Genomic DNA, 20,240 nt, shown 5'->3' with positions numbered 1-20,240 from the left:
CTGCCATTGTTTCTATCCTGTATCACTTACAATAAGCAGTGCCTTGACTTGAATAGATAAGACCATCCATCCTGTCCCAGCTATCATATCATTTTATAGAGCTTCAGTACAAACATTTATCAGTTGTCATACCCTGCAAATAAGTGTAATAATCTCAAACAACTAGACTCAGTTTTTTAACTCTGAAATTTCAGAGGTCTTCTGAAATTCATACATGATTTATGGGTTGTTGGTTTTTTGACATAGCAGATGGTCCTTTGACCAGACTGTGTCCAGATCTTGTCTCAATAGAATGGCAAACAGAAATATGCTGAACTGCTCAAATTTAATCGAAGTAGTCAGTGCACCACAAGATCTGTCTGCCCACTTTCATACCGAATTGAATATCTGCAGTCCGAATTTGTAGCTGAAAACTATCATGTATCTTCAGGTTTCTGATGGTTTGTGTCATGTTTCACTGCCTTTTAAGCCAAAGTGAGATGCAGTAAGTGGCAAAACTGCAACATGTCAATCAAATATCTACTTGTATTGGTGAATGGCGGGAAGAATTTGAAGCATCCTGAGATACATTGGGCCACAAGGTACTGACCACATTATCAGAAACACTTTCTCCCTTTTTCTAATGATGCAGTTTGCCAGGCCTTCTTTTCTGATAACAGGAATAATGTTCTTGGTGTTGGAGTATTCTCACCTCTGTTGTTGATAGCCTTGAATGCTTTTTCTGCCTTGAATATTAGCACTGAAATACTTTTCAGAACTATTGTGTATGAGACAGAAACGTTTTCATCTTGTACCTGTCTGTAAATTGGCATTCACACATATGGTGTTATACAATAAATAACATGTTCATTCTTCCAAATAGTTTCAACAGTTGTATATATCTTTTGAGGTCTGAAGATCAGTCACATTGCAGTTGTTCAGAGAACTGAACATCATAAGTTAGCGGCTGCTAGTTTTCAAGAAGAATAACAAACAGCTCTTGAAGAGATGCACCTAAGCCCCAGATATATCTTTGCAAGCACTTGTGTTCAAAGTCTGCCTTCAGTACATTTCAGATTTGAGTGGAGAGCGGAAAGAAGTTCGTTTTATTGTGAAACAGCAAAATTGCTTTTCACCAGATTTGAAGACGTCAACTTGTTTCTTGTTCAACTAATTTCTTGCTACCAGTTAGCACAGTTGCAATCTAAAGTTCCACTGAGACATTTTTAGGAATTGGAGCCCTGATCATTAATATTATTTAGAAGCAGAAATCATGAAGTGGGGCAAAACAGTAAATCCTGGAAGCTTAATCTCTGAATAACATCTGTGACTTGTCTTTCACGCTTCCATTAGTATAGGTTTCAGAGTAGCAGCCGTGTTAGTCTGTATTTGCAAAAAGAAAAGGAATACTTGGGGCACCTTAGAGACTAACCAATTTATTTGAGCATAAGCATGTAGCTCACGAAAGCTTATGCTCAAAGAAATTGGTTAGTCTCTAAGGTGCCACAAGTACTCCTTTTCTTTTTCCATTAGTATAGTAAGGGACAGATTGTGGCTATAAACAACTTAGCACAACAAAGGGTAACATGACAAGGCACTGCGTCCCACAGGGAGATACTGGGCAAGATCAAGTTGCTGGTGCGAACTGAGCCTAAACTACATCACAATCTACTAAAACTGAGGTAAGGGTGTTGCCCTGCACTAGAAAATGTGGTCAAGTTTAGTTGGGTTTCTCTAGCTTGTGGTAACTAAGCCCTGTCTAAACTTGCCCACTTTTCCTAATCTGCACAGAGCCAATATCTCCAGGAGTGTCAAGGGAGTATGGGCCAAAACAGCCCTTTTCACACCTAGAAAGGGTGCAGTATGTGCTCCTCCCTGTGCCAGCCCCTCTGCCAGTTTCCAGTGCCTCCCCCTTTAAGGAGGCAACAAGAAGCACACCGGCTGCATTTGTCACTAGCCCCCACACAGGGAAGCAAAGAGTGGGGAACGTGTCCTCTATCCCTGAGAATGCAGAAGTAGATGTCCATATCTTATTGCTTTAGGTTTCAAATGTAGGATTCTTGATATAAGCTTTGAGACTCTAAAGATTGCTCCTGCCTTTTGTTAGCCTTATGGAAACCAGTACAAAACTGTTCACCGTGTATTCAGAAAAGGCTGCTTAGGGAAGGGGTGTATATGTGTGTGTTGGGAGGGAGGGATCGGTTAAACAAATATTTTCTCCTGGTGTTGGTGACCTAGTTGTTTTGGTAGGCAAAAGCAACACAACAATCATTCAAATATACTGAAGATGTGGAATTTTTTTCCTTAAAGCTGTAATTGCTAGGAAAATGCAGACACTTAAAAAAACCCACATCACTGAGCTACGTGTATATATGAATTTCTCAGGTAGAAAAGGGAAGTTGTTTCAGATTGAGAAGAAGAAAAAAATGTGAGCTAGTAGGATCCTTTTTATATAAAACCATTGATGAGTAAACTGTGGTATGAAAGTCATGATACGCTCTTGAAAATAAATACCAGCTTTGATCAAGCGTAACTAGGACTGGTTTCTCGCTCAGCTGTGAAGTGTAGAGATCAGGATTCTTTGATGGTACTTGTAGTTGCAGAATCTATAAGAAGAAAACTCCAGGACTGTATTTTTTTATTCTTTCTGTACTGCAGCATTCCTACAGTATTAGATGTCATTGATTTGATATTTTTGACTTAATGATTTAAGTCATAAAACATGCCTCTTTCATGCTGTCGGATGTCAAAAGACGGCATGTTTTCCTAAGCTCAGCTAAGAAAAACATGGTCCATAAAACCACAGCAGTGGGCTTTTAAACAAAATTCTATAGCTGTTGTGCAATCTGTAATTTTGCACATTTCTCTCTATAAAACGTACACATTAAAAGTATAAAGGTAAGGAAACCAATTATTCAGGCCTGAAAAATAATGTATGTAACTATATAGATGTGAATTTAAATTAAATGAATTACATTTTAATCACTCGTACATTACTTTCCTATTTTATCATCTCCCTGTCCTCTCTGCTTTTTCTCCAACACACTTATTTTTGATGAGGAGTACCTCATATCCAGTCATAACCATGTTTGCTGAATTTGGGGAAAGAGTAGCTTGTAGGTAGAGTCATAGCACAGTAGTCTGCAGAACGGGAAGCCTTTTTCTCTGCTTCAGTCTTCTTTCCAAATACATTGCTTCCAGTTCTCTCAATAGGGGAGGAGGAGAGAGATTATTCTTAAACATTGTATCATCCTTTTTTCCTGCACTGAAAAGCAGAACCATGTTGATATGCTGTCAAGCCACAAAGCTGTAGTATGACGATGCCAGCATTAGAAGACTATCACATGAAATGTACATTTTTGCAACAGTAAATTGCTAATAAACTAATTGGACTTGTTGCTGTTGTTAATATACTTCCTTTTGATAAACGTTGTCACTCAGATTCTCTTTTCTTATCCTGTGATAATGAAAGTGTTGCCTGCCCTCAGGTCAGTTTGGGATTGGATCAGGTCTTGTTACTTCACAGCGACCTGGCTGACATTGTTTTGGTCTCAATTACTAGTTTCTGAGAATGTAGAGGGGAGTTAACTAGAGATAAAGAAAAAAATCTATCAAGTCATTTGGGGAGGCAATGCCCCTCCCAATACAGGATTATTCCCTATAGCAATACTTTACAATGCTTTATCCCATCCATTTCTAATTGATTCAAGTGGTGGGACCTCAACCACTTTCCAGGAGAGACTGTTCTAGTAGAATACTTTATTTCCTGATATGTGTTCAATCTAAAACTTCCTTTAGTTTAGGGGTGGCCAGCCTGTGGCTCCAGAGCCACTTGAGACTCTTCAGAAGTCAATATGCGGCTCCTTGCATAGGCACCGACTCCGGGGCTGGAGCTACAGGTGCCAACTTTCCAATGTGCCGGAGGTACTCACTGCTCAACCCCTGGCTCCACCACAGGCTCTGCCCCCCACTCCACCCCTTCCCGCCTCCTTCCCGGAGCCTGCCATGCCCTCGCGCCTCCCTCTCCCTCTCCAAGCCTCCTGCATGCCACGAAACAGCTGATCAGGAGGTGCAGGGAGGGAAGGGGAGGCTCTGATCTGTGGGGCTGCCAGTGGGCAGGAGGTGCTGGGAGTGGGGGAAGGGGGGAGCTGATGGAGGGCTGCTGACTTATTACTGTGGCTCTTTGGCAATGTACATTGGTAAATTCTGGCTCTTTTCAGGCTCAGGTTGGCCACCCCTGCTTTAGCTAATTTCACCCCCATTCCTCCTAGTTATATGCCCCCTTTTGACACTTTGAACAATTCCTCTCCTCAACCTTCATTGACTTTCACACAGCATCATAACCCCACTTAGTCAGTGTTTGGCCAGGCTGCACGCATTTAGTTCTTCTATTCTTTCATCATGTCAGTCATTCCAGTCACAGTCACTTAATCATTTTTGTTATTTTTCTCTGAATTACTTTGTTAAATAGCTGTCGTGGTTCTGGAGAGCTCAGAACTGTACCAGTATTCCGGATGCTTCAGCAAGAAACCGTTTCTGTGGTTCCTGCCACCTCCGCTTATGCATCCCAAAACTAACTAATTTCATTTTAGGACTTTTCTGTGTTGCACATCTCACGCAAACACACACACACACCCACACACATGCACGCACCATGCACACACCACACACACACTGTGCAATGGATTAATATTCCGCAAATATGTTAGAAACTTTTTTCCCATTGGCTTCCTGATATTTCTAACCTTTCCAAGCCCCTTTGTATTCTCTCTCTGTTCTGCTCATATTTGGTCTACCACCTAATTTAATAATATCTGTGAACATAACTAATGTCCTGTTTAGCCCTTCTTCTTCCATAGCATTAATCATTATCATTAAAATGTTAACTAAAACCATGCCCAGCACCGATCCCGGCAGCACCCTATTGAACCTCTTGTTCCAGCTTGATAGATTGCCACTTCCCTCTGTATTGAGTCTTTCAGCTAGAAATCAGTCCCTGTGATACTGTTTATAGCCACACAATTTGAATTCATGTATTGAGAAAGATTCCATTAAAGATAATGTGTAGGTTTGAGTTGTACCGACTAGTTCATGCTCGCCATCATTTAGTGTCACATCTACTGCAGCTAGATTATTATTACCTGCACTGCTTGTGGTTTTGCATAGTCTCAAAGTATAATACCATTCCTTTCTATTTTTGTTGTTGCTGTTTGTTGTTGCCTAAAATTGAAGGATTGCTACCTCTTCTTACCCAAACTAGAAGCACATGCTGGATATTTTTAAAGCCTGATCAACAAGCAGCACTGCCCCCTTTGAACTGAGTAAGCTGGTACCCCATCTGATGCAATGGAAACAGGTTTACTGCTTTGTAGTTCGGAATTTCATTTGTAATCAAAGTGCTTAATTCAGTTGCTTTACTATTGCAGCAGGGCGTTTAGTTTTGGCTCAGGATTAAAACATAAGGCATGTTTTTGCTGCTGGGTTCAGCCCAAATTTACTGTGCTTTCTAAAACAATTTGTTTTGCATAGCTGAAGCTAGGTTGAAATGGCTGCCAGTATTCAAGTGAGACAGATCAATTGCCCATTCTTTGGCAGTAAACTTTTACCTCCGGCTCATAAGCACTAAGCTGTGCAGTTTTTAACTAAGTTTGGGGGCGGGGGTTGTTTTGGGATGGTATTTATTTTTTTTTTTTTTCATTTAATGCATCTTTCCCCATCTGGAGTTCTAACATTTTTTGTACAATTCTGGTTGGAGACCACTGTGGATGGAATTACAGCCTCAGCTTCTGTCTAAATAGCCCTCAGGCCACTCTGAACAATTCTGTTTCTACTGTCTGCTTTACATGGTTAGCAATCCCAGCCTGGAATTCTCAGATGAATAAATCATTGGCTCTTTGTCAGTTTTCCTCCTTCGCCTCAATGTTCTCTGATTCTCTGGATTCAGCGTTTTAAGACCAACTTCATATTCATTTAATTGTACAACAGTGAAAGGTTATTATTTTTGAATCATGTTTGACTTCTTTCCCCATTTTAACTTCCTTTGCTGCATAGAGGCTATTGTTAGTACTTACAGGGCTGGATTCACAAAGAAACTTAAAGATGGTGCTGCTGAATAAATTGTAGGTGCCTAGAAAATTGCTGAAACTGACAAAGCTTGAGTTAGGCTTCTAGGCTCTCTATTCAATGAATGGGAAGATATACACCTTAGACTGGGATTCACAAAAAGTCACTAAGCTAGCCCACAGGAGACGCCAAGCTGAGGGATGTGTGCTCAGCTCTTTCTCTCCCCCTCCCTCCCCCCGCTTCAGATCCAGGCCCAAGTCCAGGCTGCACAGAGGCGCCTTCCTCTGCTTGGGATTCTCAGCTGCAAACCCTCTCTTGAAGTTAGGTGCCTATGCTGTTCTTGCAAAGGAGAAGGAGGGGCAGCTCTCTCATCACTTTTAGCCCAGTGGTTGTGGTACTCACCTGAGATGTGGGAAATTCCTGGTTCAAGTCCCCCCTCTGCCTAAAGGGAGAAGGTTTTTGGACAGGGATCTACCACCCCTCAGGTGAGTGCTCTGATATGAATAGGGCCCTACCAAATTCATGGACATGAAAAACACATCATGAACCATGAAATCTGATCTCCCCTGTGATATCTGTGTATTGTAGGGGAAGGGCAGTGCTGGGGTGCCCCAGCCGAGGGCTCCTACCCTCTGCCGGGCTCCAGCTGCTAATCCTGGCCACGCTGGGGAGGGACAGAACTTCCTCTTCTCTTGCAGGGGCCACTCACAGGGCCAGGTCAAGCCCACCTCTGGGAACCTTCCCCAGCTGCAGGAAACTCTGCAGCCGCTGGCTGGGAGCCCAGCTCTGAAGGCAGCGCAGAAGTGAGCATGGCACACCTTCCCATGCTTTCGCTCTCTGCCTCTCGCCCAAGGACTCTTTCGTTATTTATTCACAGTGGAACAACTTCAACAGCTTTCCTCTCCTCCTCTTCCACCCCATTAGCCATTTTGTGCGAGGTCACCTATAGGGGCTTGCTTCAGTAGGCGAGGTCTGAGCATGCTTACCAGATCAGCCCCCATAGATGAATTAGACGGAGGGACACCTATCTGTCCCTTGTTTGTGCATTGCACTGAGGCTTATGCGTCTAGATACAGAGTAAGGGGCTGCAGTATGCATGCACAGAGGCAGAAACATAGATGCCTGGCAAACTTCTACTTCAAAAATTAGGTACCAAGCAAATTTAAGCAAGTTTAGAGGGATTAGTAGCAGCTGAGCAGGTGGTTTGTGAATCCCCATGGACCTGATTCTGGAATGTAGACACCTGAAGAGGCATTTAGGCATCTAAGTCTCTTTGTGAATGTAGCCTATAAATGTGAATTCCCTGTAGTATAAACAAGGCCTTGCTGTTGAAAAAGTTTCACAACTCTGTGAGAAAGATGTTTAATTTTCCTGGAAACACATTTATAAAATGCTTCATCTCAAAATTCAACACTCTGTGGGCTCCTCCTTTAAGGGTCTTTTTTAAAGGTTTGTAAAGAAGTAGGAGTCTGTCAAGATACGTAAAAATATAGACCTCATGGGCAACAAATTCCAAGGCCTGGCCATGCTGCATCTGGTTCAGGCCTCAAAGGAGGGGCTGTAAGCAAGCACCGACCTGGTCTCTGACAGAAGGTAGAGCAGCGTTGAGCAACCCAGTTGCATATGATGCTCAAGGGCCATTCTGGCAGCCTTAGACTAACCTGATCAATGACTCTTTACCCCGGCCCCGGCCACTATCCCACGGGGTGACATAAGGCCAGCTTTCAGGAACTCCCCTCTGTAGCAGAATCTCCAGCATGCTGGTTAGGCTGGCTTTAAAGGCCGCACTGTATTGCTGGGGCCATGGGAAATCACCACAGAATCAGGGTGCTAAAATGGGCACGTTTGCAGCCTATCCTTTCCCACCCCCAGCTGAACCTAGAAGATACTGGGCATCTCTCAAGATCTGGCTCAAGTGATAACCCTCAAGTGAATTATGCTGTTATGGAAATTGTGATGATGTCCCAATCAAAGAACTCCTAACAGTGGCTGAGGAATAAACATTAAGCACCAAATAAACTCCAAGGACTCAACAATCCCATTTTCATGCAAATATTGTTGGCAAGCAAAAACAAACAAACTATATTTTATGCCAAAAGAATTGTTTCTAATTAGAAGGTTTTTCAGTGTTTTCCTTGAGAAGTCAGCTGCTCTTAAAAGATAACACTACATCTTGCTCATTTGTGGAGAAATGTAGAAGGCACAGCAGCATGAGTTAATGAATATAAATCATAACTTTTATGAAATCTAGAATGCAGCACAGAATTTGTACTGATTCTTAGCCGTTGTGCCATATATTGCTGCTTCCCTGGAGAGTTCAATCTTTCGCCCTCTGGCTTTCCTTCCAGGTCCAAAGCTTTCCTTTCGTCTAAAGCATATTGTTTTAGACAACCCATGCATGTGATCACTCAACACTCATTAGAGGTTAGTTCTGAGGCCTTAATTATCCCCTCCCACACACAAATACACAGAAGGAGAAAAGTTAAGGCAAATTATCCATGGCTTGAAAGCCACACGCATCATATTGACTCATCCCCTCTCACAAGGGAGGGAATTGTGTGCCCAAGGAGAGAGGTTTCAGAGTAGCAGCCGTGTTAGTCTGTATTCGTAAAAAGAAAAGGAGTACTTGTGGCACCTTAGAGACTAACCAATTTATCAGAGCATAAGCTTTCGTGAGCTACAGCTCACTTCATCAGATGCTGGTTAATCTCCAAGGAGAGAGGATGTCCCAAGATCCATGGGAAAATCCAGCCACGGTGAGGCAGCCACATGGAGGGCTTGCCCTGCTGTGCTTCTCTCTCAGGAGTTATGCTGCAATTCTAACCCTATGTTTCTGCCAAATTACCAGTTTTAATTGCCAAGTATTATCTGACATATTATTTTGACATGTGAAATTTTATGATTATGCAACTGCATTTATTACTAGATTAGTCTGACTTGGTTTTTCCTTTTTTAATAAGCATGCTGGCTCACTCAAGACTTACGGAATTTGGGAGGTTGGGGGGTGTTTTTTTTTTCTGATCTCCACTCAGGCCGGTGCAGATTTATTTATTTTTTAAACAATCATACACACTCCTAGGAAAGTAGTCACTCTTGTAATCAGTTTCCAGTGTTTTCACCTACAGCATTTTCCAAATTTGTCAACTTTCTATCTGCTAGCTTTTCATACTTTGATTAGATTACCACAGAACAGAGGCCTGACAAATGTTGATCAAAGATCAGCACTATTTTTATAAAAAGAAAAGGGTTTGTGGCACCTTAGAGACTAACAAATTTATTTGGGCATAAGCTTTCGTGAGCTACTGCTCACTTCATCGGATGCATTCAGTGGAAAATACAGTGGGGAGATTTGGAAATTCATGAGTTCTATAAATTCTGTTCTTTCTGAAGGAAAATAATACTGATTTTTCATTTAAGACTAATCACCTACAACTTGATTTTCATCTTAAAATCCGCAACAAAGGCTCTCCAGCTCCATATTTTGTTTGTCAGAATATTTTTATTTCCATTTTGTTGCGCTCTACAGACTCTATCTTGACCTTGAATTTTAGATGTTGCCAACAGAGATGATTGACTGATACATGCCATTTTCTGTGATACACATTATTTTCACTTGAATGTCACATACATCATTGTTTTTTCTTATCTAACAAATTAAATACACCCAGGCCACAAAGTGGTGGTGATCTGGGTATTAGTTGGAATGATTCTGGTATTTTAGCAGCACTGACTCTAAAGTCAATAACAGTGTGTTTACCTCGTAGTTGAGACTACTTCAACTTCTATTTCAGAGGAAGCACAGATCTTTTAGTTTCCTTTCAATAACATCCTGATATTTTTAAGGTAAACTGCAACAAAGCAGAGGATGTCAGGTTGGCACCCCAATGCTTTAAAAGCTGCCTTGTTAGCCTCCCTTGAGATATTTTTGTAAAACCCACGATGCAGAATTTGAGTGAAGATTTTTACAGCTTTTTTGCACGTGTGAATAGAATGTTAATGAGAGAGCAACTGAAGTAGAAGCAACTAGTATTTAATCCCACAGTCCTCTTAATAGGAAGTTAGCAGGGGAGCATGGCCAGTCCTATCCATGGAGCCCTATCAGAGGCGTACCTGTGGAGTTCCACACATACAGTCCTTCCTCTTTCACATGGACCAGGGGAGAGCCACAACAGAAGACTGCCTCATTGTGGAGGTAATCTGGGCCCGTCTCAGTTTGATTCAAAGTAGTTCACTCTGCCTTGTGAGTTGTGTGTACATTCATGCTGTACAATTTTGGTTCTTGTCCATTGTGCTCAGGTCTGTCACCCATACTCATGTTGAGATCACCTTACTCAGTTAGACTATTCACATATAAGGTATACTCAACATGAGGAATGCTGGCAGAATTGAGTCTTTGGTAAAACTAGAAAGTATACATGTCTTCACTAAACTTTATCATTGAAAATCACTTGCAATATTTTTCTGTGACTTTTCAGATAAAGAACAGTCTATCATCATTATTTTTACTCTGTTATCCTGTGTTCTTGCAATGGTTTGCTTCAGGCAGTTCACCTTCTGTTAGTTTGTGGAAGAGAGATTCTTTTTTAAAATGGATATCTTTATTTTATTTTTTTAATTGAAAAATCCTTTCCTTTAAATCCTTACATATTCTTTGTCATGCTCAAGAGGGATGATCCCACAATCTAAAGGAAATATTTTTAATTATAAATGTGCGATACAATCTTTCTTTGCTAGTAGTTGTAAAATTTGTTGAATTATGTAATGATGTAAGGCTTTTTTTTTTCTTTTTTTCCCTAGAATAAGCAGGGGAAACAACAAAGTAATAACCTTCAGTGTTATTATTAGCCAGGATGGGCAGGGATGGTGTCCCTAGCCTCTGTTTTCCAGAAGCTGGGATTGGGTGACAGGGCATGGATCACTTGATGATTACCTGTTCTGTTCATTCCCTCTGGGGAACCTGGCACCAACCACAGTCGGAAGACAGGATACTGGGCTAGATGGACCTTTGGTCTGACCCAGTATAGCCTTTCTTATGTTCTTATGTATGCCTTACTGGTTGAAATTTTATTATTAATTTAAGTTCTAACACCATGCTTCTCTGTAGTAGTTTGTAGCCTTCTAAGGTGAATGGCTACTTCAGGTTACATGCAGTGTTGTTGTAATCGTGTTGGTCCCAAGGTATTAGAGAGACAAGTTGGGTGACGTTATATCTTTCATTGGGCCAACTTCTGGTGGTAAGAGAGACAAGCTTTCAAGCTACACAGAGCTCTACTTCAGGTCTAGGAAAGGTACTCGGGGCATGTCTACACTTACTTAAAACACTGCATCAGCACAGCTGCACCACTGTAGCTCTTTAATGAAGATGCGCTATGCCGACTGGAGAGAGCTTTCCCATCGACATTGTTAATCCACCTCCCTGAGAGGTGGTAGCTATGTTGGCAGGAGAAGCTCTCCTGTCAGCATAGGCCTGATCTACACAGGGGGTTAGGTTAGTATAACTACATTGCTCAAGAGTGTGGATTTTTCACACCCTGGAGCAATGTACTTATACCGATATAGGTCTGTCATGTAGACCAGACCTCAGAGTGTCACAACTAAATACAAGGTGGAACAGATTGTTTAGCACAAATAGTTAGCACGTATTCTAAGAGACCAGTGAAGGTGAAATGGTTAACATCCCTGTAGCCCAAGGACAAAATAAGGCGTTAGTGGGTTACAGTTTGTTGTAATAAACCATAACAATGTGTAACTCACTAAACCTCCCTTTGTCCTATGACTACAGAGGTATTAATGGGCCACTTCACCTTTTAGGTGGCTTGCTGCCTAGTGGAATCCATAGCCCCAAGTTAGTCACCTAGGTTCCCTGTACCCTGTCTGGGGAGAGTTAGGAGCATAAGAATGAGATTCACAGAGGCCAGCAAGCTGAGCAGAAAGCTGCTAATGCTAGGGAATGCTGAAGAGAGGTGTGTGGCCTAAGCCCAACCCTCTGAGTGATTTAGGTGCCTAAATCTAGGCTGGAGGGAAGATCCTGCCTCTGCCCAGATTCACAGCCATTAACCCTCTCCTGGAGTTAGGCACTTAAGAAGGTTTTTGAAAGACACAACATTGGTACTGCTGCTGCTGTGGTGGTGGCAGCTGCTGCTTTGGACCTCCCTCCTGCCCCCTTATAATCTTTATCCTAGTGGTTAGAGCACTCACCAGGCGGAGGGAGACCCGTGTTCAAATCACTCCTCTTCCTGATGTGAAAAAGAAATTTGAACTTGGCTCTCCCACCTCTCATGAGAGTTCCCCAAGCACTGGGATATTCTGGGGTGAGATCTCTCTCAATCTTTCTTTTTCAAACCAAGCCACTACATGCAAATAATTAAGTATGTATTGGGCCAGAGAGAGAGAGTGAGAAAAAGTGACTCTATAGGCCAGCAGTTAGTGGCATTTAGGCTCCTAAGTCTCTATGAAACTAGTCCTTTGCTTCTGTGATTTTCTTCACACACCCTAAACTTCTTTACCACTGTTTTCCAACCAGTACGGATGCTGAAATGGTCTTTTATTTCAAACCAGCTTTACACTTTACACTTAGCAAAACCGACAATCTAGACCACTTCTTTCAGAGAGCAGAGAACCATCTGCTTTACACCATCAAATCCCTAAAAGCACAGGTGCTAAACCCAGTGTTGAGGCTGCAGGGGCAATAACTCTTCTACTGAGAAACAGCCAGGAGAGTTTTAAAGCTTTTCACACAATACTTCCTTATTGTAGGAGGATGCAATTATTCCCAGATTCTTCAGGCACCAATTCCATTGGACAGTCTGAAAGATTGTGTACTCATAGTAAAGATAAGGAAATTTAACAACAAAGTGTTCACTGGTTTCCCTCCCTCTCCCTGCTTCCATAGAAGGGAGCGATGCTCTCTTTGATAGAAATAATTTAATAAGAACCTTCATGCAAGATATGCCAAGAGCGACTTCCAACTAGCAGGCATTTGGCACAGATCCTGTTACTTTGCCCTAGGAGAGGCTTCCTTGTGGCTTACATTGCAGAATTGCTATCTAAAGCCACAAAGGTTGTTAGTCAAGTCATGGCTGCAGTAACGTACAGGACATTACAGTGAGCCTGATTCTCTCTACCACTCAGTGCTTTAATTGTGCATGGGTGTAAAACATGTGACTTAGTGAAGTTACTCCTGATTTACACTGGCACGAGAGGAGAACTGGGTCCAGTAAATCCATTCTCTGAATGAGGAAAAGGATCTACTAAGCGCTCAGTTGCACATGTCCTAAGCAGGCACAATTCCCTTTGACGTTCTAGGCACCAAGATATCCTTTCAAAGCAGTCACTTCCCTGGGAGTTGAGCTTGTGCAAGGAGTCTGTGATTAGGTGATAAATCTGTTCGTACAGTACTCATACAAACTCATGAACAATGAGAATTCAGCAGAGAGTAACAATGCTTAGTTATATATGTCTGTGTCTGTAAAGAGGGCAGTAGTCCCCCACCACTATGTAATCTAGCTGCTTCCACAGACAATCAAAACCAGTGCACATGGGAGTTCAGGGGAGCAAGAAGACCAGCACATGCAGGGAGATTGGGATAGAACTACTATGCAGAGTTAGAGTGGCTGGGACTGTCTTCCCAGATCATTATTCTCTGTGTTCTAGTAGTGCTAGATGCCAATTTCAGTGAAAGGGGTCCTATTGTGCTAGACCCATGTACAAACATAATCTCTTTAGTCCAAAGAGCCTTGGACTAAAGAGATTATGCTGCTGTGAGAGAGAGGAGTAATATACCACAGAGCAGAGTGAGGTTGGGATTTACCTCCTCCTTGGACTTTTGCGTAAGTGAATATAACAAGAACTGGTATGTACCTTATTTAGTACAGTTTGTATTCAAATGCCAGATATAGCACTTGATCAGATTTCATCTGATGTAAATACAGACTGTTAAAATGACCATTATTTGCTATGAACATGTTTAATTTTTCACCTAATAGTCATTTCAGGGATTACTCTCTATACGGGGTAGTCAATTATTTTTTGTCAAGGTCCAAATTTCTTGGTCACGGAATAATCAAGGTCCAGACTCCAGAGAAAATAAATAAATAAATAAATAATGATAAGTAAATAAAAAGATTTCAGGGTCCATTCAAAAGCATCTGGCAGTCTGGATTTGGCCCGCAGTCCACCTGTTGACTACCCCTACAATACACATTAACTTGATTATCATTTCTTAACTACGCTTTTTCATTGTAATTATTCAGATCCCTATGTGAAAATCCATCTGATGCAGAATGGTAAGAGACTGAAGAAGAAAAAGACAACAATTAAAAAGAACACTCTGAACCCCTACTACAATGAATCGTTCAGCTTTGAGGTACCCTTCGAGCAAATCCAGGTAATGTCAAACCCTGCTTTCCCCTTCCTCTGAATTCCATTTCTCAGCCTTCATAAATATTTAACAGGGACCTTGTTAATTCTGAAGTGTGCATGCCTTCATTAGCACCTATGTGCCAACCCCGCTCTACGTTAGATGAGTGTGACTGCTTCAAGAGGGAAATGATAACATGCACGGAACTTATGAAGGGTTGATTCATCAGTGAAAAATGGATAACTGGCATTTTATGGTCAGAAGCAATGGATACCCAAAAGAAAAACCAAACAGGAAGATAGTGATAAGAGAAGAAATACACTGACAAAAATTCTAGAGATAGGAGTTAAATGAGTTTCGGCCATTTTCCCCATATCATATTCATTATTTAATTAGGCTCATTTATAGAAAAACGTATTTAAACGTTATTTAAATGAATACTGTAAATGTTTCTGTGACCTTTGTGTACTTCACGTATAACATTCATTTTGATAAACTTCCACTAACATGTCAGGTAATGGAATAATGGTTATACCAGGTCCATGATCATTAAGAGCAAAGAGAAGAGAGGGATCACAGAAGCAAAGCAGAGTTGTCAAAACTAGTAGAAACAGCTCATTAGCAGCAGCAATGTGGAACGTAAAACAGGATAAGAATAACATCTTTCAACAAGCTATCATAAGTTCAGATTTGTGTATTTGTGAACAGTCTGCCAGTATGCATGCGCACAGAACTGTGCAAAAGAGAGAGGTGATCCTGGAGCACTGAGTTTTAAAAACAAGACTTCAGTGAACTGCTATCTTAAAAGGTGCTGAGTGGACCCCACTGGAGTGTGAAATCCTACACAGGACAAGCACAAAATAGCTGAACACTGGCAGAGCAGAATGGGGTAGCTGCCTATTAACCTCTGAGTGTGAAAGAATAGTTCAGTCTCCATGCCCTTTCAACCTCTGGTCACTCTGCTGAGGTTGCTTATACAGGTGCTTATTGCTGTTAGTGGTCTTTTATAGCAATATCCACAGACATTTGCACTGAAACCTACATTTCAAATAGGCCACCAATCAGCGACCAGATGGCAATGATTTTCAGTCACTAATTAAGCCGTGCAGATTTGAACCAGTGACCAGAAGATGAAACTCATTTCATGATCAGTCCTCTGAGCCCTCCATTCCCACCCCCTCAAGGCCACATCACTGTTTGTACTGTATCCATCCTTGGCGGGTCTGACAATAAAAAAAAACCATTCTGCTAGTCATTAGGCTAATGGTTCCCGGTAACATCAGGCATTTTATTTTTTACCATAATAAGAACTTTAAACAGTCTTACACTAAGATAAAGCCAAAACACTCTAGGGCAATGATCGTACCCTGCATCTAATACATAAATGTCCATTTGGGGCTATCATTGACAATAAAAGCAAATACACTGCAAGCAACATTATGTTGTAAGACATCATTCTGGCTTCTAGAAATAGAAGCATGAAAGATATTGCATTTTATCATGAATGGTCTTAAGGAAGAGTCTGAGTTTGATGTGCACTTCTGTCATAAATGATTATGTAAATACTTACATGCCTGGAGCTGTCATATCCTCCTTTGGCTCATTGATTTGTGCACGCTGTCATGGGAAGGGGCTACAAAGAGTGATTATGACTCAGCCCTTGTAGCCTTTACTCACAGGAGTAATCCCATTAATAGTAGTGGAACTCCTACTGCAAGTAAGGACTGCAGGATCTGGCCTTTTTAGAATAAAAGGGTGACTGACCCCTTGGCACCAAAAATATTTTTCTGTGTAAATTACGTTTTCCGGCAATTCATAAAACCTACCTGGAGAAACAAATCCCAGTCTGTCATGAATCCAGGAGCTGTGTACATTTATAATAGCATGAAGCAGAGTCAGGAAAACTGTCATAGATTCATCCTTTAAAATGAAAGTCTCGAAGGGAAAGTGTGTACAGTTAAGTCAAATCAGCCTGAGGCTGTTTCATCTCAGATGCTATTGAGGAAAACCCAGTTTCACTAGGGGAATAAGTTATGTTTGTGCTATTCAGACATATAGTAAGGACCAAATGAGCACACACGCACTTACTAATGCACAACACAGACACCTGAGATTCACTTAGACTGGGCCATATGGCAGGCAATACATAAGACGGTATAATATCCAATCTCCTTCCAACCTCCTCAGCATGTAGATTACATTAGCCTGACTTGCCTTAGACTCTCATGCGCCTAAATGTAATTTACACCCTTATGTAACAACTCTGAATTTGGTCTCCCGAGTCTACATTGCTGTAACTAACATGCTGGAGGGCTAGGAAAGAGGCCTGGAACACGAAATGCAACGAACAAATAGGCGAGTCTAAGAAGTTGTAAATTACACTTCTGAATCTGATCTTCTGAGTTTGTGGGTGTAACTTACACAGTGGGGAGGATATAAGTTACACCCACAAACTCAGAAGTCAATACCTCTTTAGACTCACAGCTCAAGTTAGCCCTACAAGCCTATGCCAGTCTAATCATCTTTCCACAAAAACCACAAGTTCCGCTTTTTTTAAAAAAAAAATATTGCTTCAGAGCCCATTTGAATAAGAAATTTGATTAGAGGAAAGCTGTGGGAGGGGCTTTGGCTCAGGACCCAGCTACAGTAGCTTTCTTGGAACATGCTGTTTGTTGTCCTGCTTTGGTGACCTGGCTTCTGTTCCCGGCTCAGCCACTGACCAACCTTGGAGAAACTGGGGCACAGAGAGGAGTAAATGACTTGCCCATCTGTAAAATGAGGATAATGATGCTCACTTCCTTTGTAATGCACTTTAAAGTTTACTGATGAAGTGTACTATATAAGAGCTAAGTAGAATTATTATTGACTTCCAAGGCGGGTGCGAAAGCCCATTCCATAGGTAGATAAAGTGCATAGTAGTCACTTCACATACTCTGTTGCTGCCGGCAAAAAACAGTAGCACTCTGACTCCTATGTAATTCTGTTTGTTGGGATTTCACATCAGAAGCCCAAATAAAAAGGAGAGAATAAACAGCTGTTTTTGTCTCTGTGCGTGGGTTCCTTCTCTGGAGGGTTGTACTTTTGCAGTCCTGTTTCCTGTCAGAGCTAATTAAGATAATAAAAAATTTGCATGTGGTTTTGAAGATCTATCTCATAGTGGGCCAAAATAAATAAATAAATAACAAAAGGTATGCCCATACCTGGCTATCGTATTTTACTTCACACACACCTGATCCCTACTCACATGGGTCCTTTCAGCCAACCACTGCTTTCTTTTAGAATCTTTCCAAAGTCTATATCTTCAAACATGTAGAAACAGGAGCTACATCATCTTATGTTGCTTTAAATTAGTGTAGACCCAGATGGGAGGGTGCAGCCCTCTTGGTGTGGCAGGGTGGAAGACCCACCCTACACACTGGCTGTGTGTCCGAGATATGGGGAGCACAAGGAACATCTAGTGCATGACGCCTCTTGAGCTGCACTGTGCATTCCTTCGCCATAACAAAGGATCTCTTCCATATAATGAGCATACCAATCAATTGACATGGCTGTTTTGATCTTGATTTCATTCATAGGAGTTTGTAACCTGTTATTTCAGACTTTGAATTCTCATATCATTCGAAATCTGCTACTACTTGTTGTGCTATCCACCCTCCCCCTTCTCACCCACAAACTCTGAATTCCAGTTCTGTACTCTATTTACCTGCAGGTCTTGCTCATTGCTCTTTGTTATCTCCTTTTAGAAAGTGCAAGTTGTTGTGACTGTTTTGGACTATGACAAGATTGGCAAGAATGATGCTATCGGGAAAGTCTTTGTGGGCTACAACAGCACTGGTGCAGAGCTACGACACTGGTCAGACATGCTGGCCAACCCAAGGCGACCCATTGCACAGTGGCACACCTTACAGGTTGAGGAAGAGGTAGACGCCATGCTTGCAGTCAAGAAGTAAACAAAAAACAAAAGATGAAAAAGAAGCCTTTCTGCATTTGCCCACATAGTGCTCTTTAGCCAGTATCTGTAAATACCTCAGTAATATGGGTCCTTTCATTTCCAGCCATGTGTCCTAACACAGATGAGTGGTACTTAAAATCCTGTTTTGATTTGCACAACTTTTAATGTAGAGAGCCCTCTAAAGGCCTTTCATTTCACCACTGCCCCCCAGATCTACTCTTCTTTTAAGCAATATGATGTGTAGATAGAGCATGACAGAAATTATTTATTGTATCACACAGGTGTATATACCAGTATGCTGAGAATTTATTTCTAGTTTGTGTATTTGTATGTTGTAAACGTTTCCTAATCTGTGTATATCTAGATGTTTTTAATAAGATGTTCTATTTTAAATTATGTAAATTGACTGAGATATAGGAGAGCTGATAATATATTATAGGGTAACTATTGTATCGTCTGCATTCCAGCAAAAATTCCAACTTGTAAGGCACTAGTAGTGTTACACTGACATATTAAAGGACAACTTAAATCTGAGCTTTCAAGTGAACCATTTAAAATAACAAGATATGCCTACGCAGTACACCTTGGAGGGGTGAATCCAATTTTGTAGACTTCTTTTTCACAGGCAACTTAGCATGATCTGAGCAGTTCCATGGCTGACCTCAAGGAAGCGTAGCCAATAGATCATTTTTTCTGTATATATTTAAAAAAACTGAAATCATGGCTTTACACTGACAATTGAGGAAGCAGTTCCATGGGAGATAATTTCACATAACAACAACATGGGGGAGACTGGGGGCTGGGGAGGGTGGGGTGAGGGGAATTTCAGCAGTAATGAAATGCTGCATCAAACCATGAAAAGAAAAGGTAGCTCTCCATTATCACCTTTATACAAAATTAACATACTGTGAATTCCAGTTGTGATTTCACACTCTAGGATTCTAATGAGTTTGCACATTAGACTTTGTAACAAAATATTTTATTATACTAACAGATTAGAAGGGAATGCAGAATATTTTTAAGCACAGCCGTGTATGTTTATTATACAAGTTTCATGGTGAACAGACAGTATTGTAATCCCATCAAAAGAAGACAAAAATTAGCCATAGTTCTGAATGCACTTCAAAGTAAGCCAAAAGAGAACAGCTAGTGACCTTTTTTATATACTGTTTATACTTAAGTTTTAATTTGTCCTTTAAAAACAAGTGAAACAAAACAAACAAGTTCAAGAAAACTGAAGCAACCTCTTATGTATACCAGATGCTCGTTTCAGGAGGAGTTTTTAAATGTTTTCAATGTTATTATGTAGTAAATGGCACTATTATAAAGCTATTAGTCATTCCATAAGAGTCTTGAAAGACTGCTCTGTGTACCACTGTGACTGCCGTGTGTGCTTAGAAATGTAGTTTTCTCAGTGGATAGCAATCAATTTATTCCGTAGTGATCTTGTAATAATACTGCCATTCCCTTCTACTGCACTGCTGAAGGAGTGCATAGCACAAGCAGTTCTAGTTACTATGGACCAATTTAGAACTGACACGCTATGCGTAGGACAAGGATGTTATATAGATTTGGACGACCACACAGCATTTTGTCCAGCACTGTGCAATATTCCACATTCCCCCCCTCCCCCCGGCCCCATTTGTAGACAGTTTCATCTCATGGCTAGACAGCATATGATCTCAGATTATAGCATTTCATCCTGTCATTTTGGGCATTACATTTTATCTCACATCTCATCCTTTGAGACTCTTTATTTTAAGGACTGTGAATATATTTATAATGCTTTGAAGACTTAGTTCTTTTCAGTACCACTAAACACCAAAAAATGGGGCACAAATACACCTTTTGGAGGTGTGATTTAAAAAATAAATAAATAAAGCTACA

The 20,240-nt window shown here is 41.2% G+C and overlaps 1 protein-coding gene across 2 annotated transcripts in view; it reads left to right on the top strand.

Moving 5' to 3' along the window:
• The window catches only part of SYT1 (synaptotagmin 1), a 176,173-nt gene extending 157,822 nt beyond the window's left edge, over positions 1-18,351 (top strand). For both annotated transcript variants that reach the window (XM_077807721.1, XM_077807720.1), the window contains exons 7-8: positions 14,295-14,428; positions 18,145-18,351. In XM_077807721.1, the coding sequence (XP_077663847.1) occupies positions 14,295-14,428; positions 18,145-18,351 (341 nt within the window). The remainder of the gene's footprint in view (positions 1-14,294; positions 14,429-18,144) is intronic.
• The last annotated feature ends 1,889 nt before the right edge of the window (positions 18,352-20,240 follow it).

Source organism: Eretmochelys imbricata, chromosome 1 (genome assembly GCF_965152235.1).
Source record: "Eretmochelys imbricata isolate rEreImb1 chromosome 1, rEreImb1.hap1, whole genome shotgun sequence".
NCBI classification, from domain to species: Eukaryota; Metazoa; Chordata; order Testudines; family Cheloniidae; genus Eretmochelys; species Eretmochelys imbricata.
Note: the sequence above shows the minus strand (reverse complement) of the source record. Positions and strands in the feature narration are given on the sequence as shown.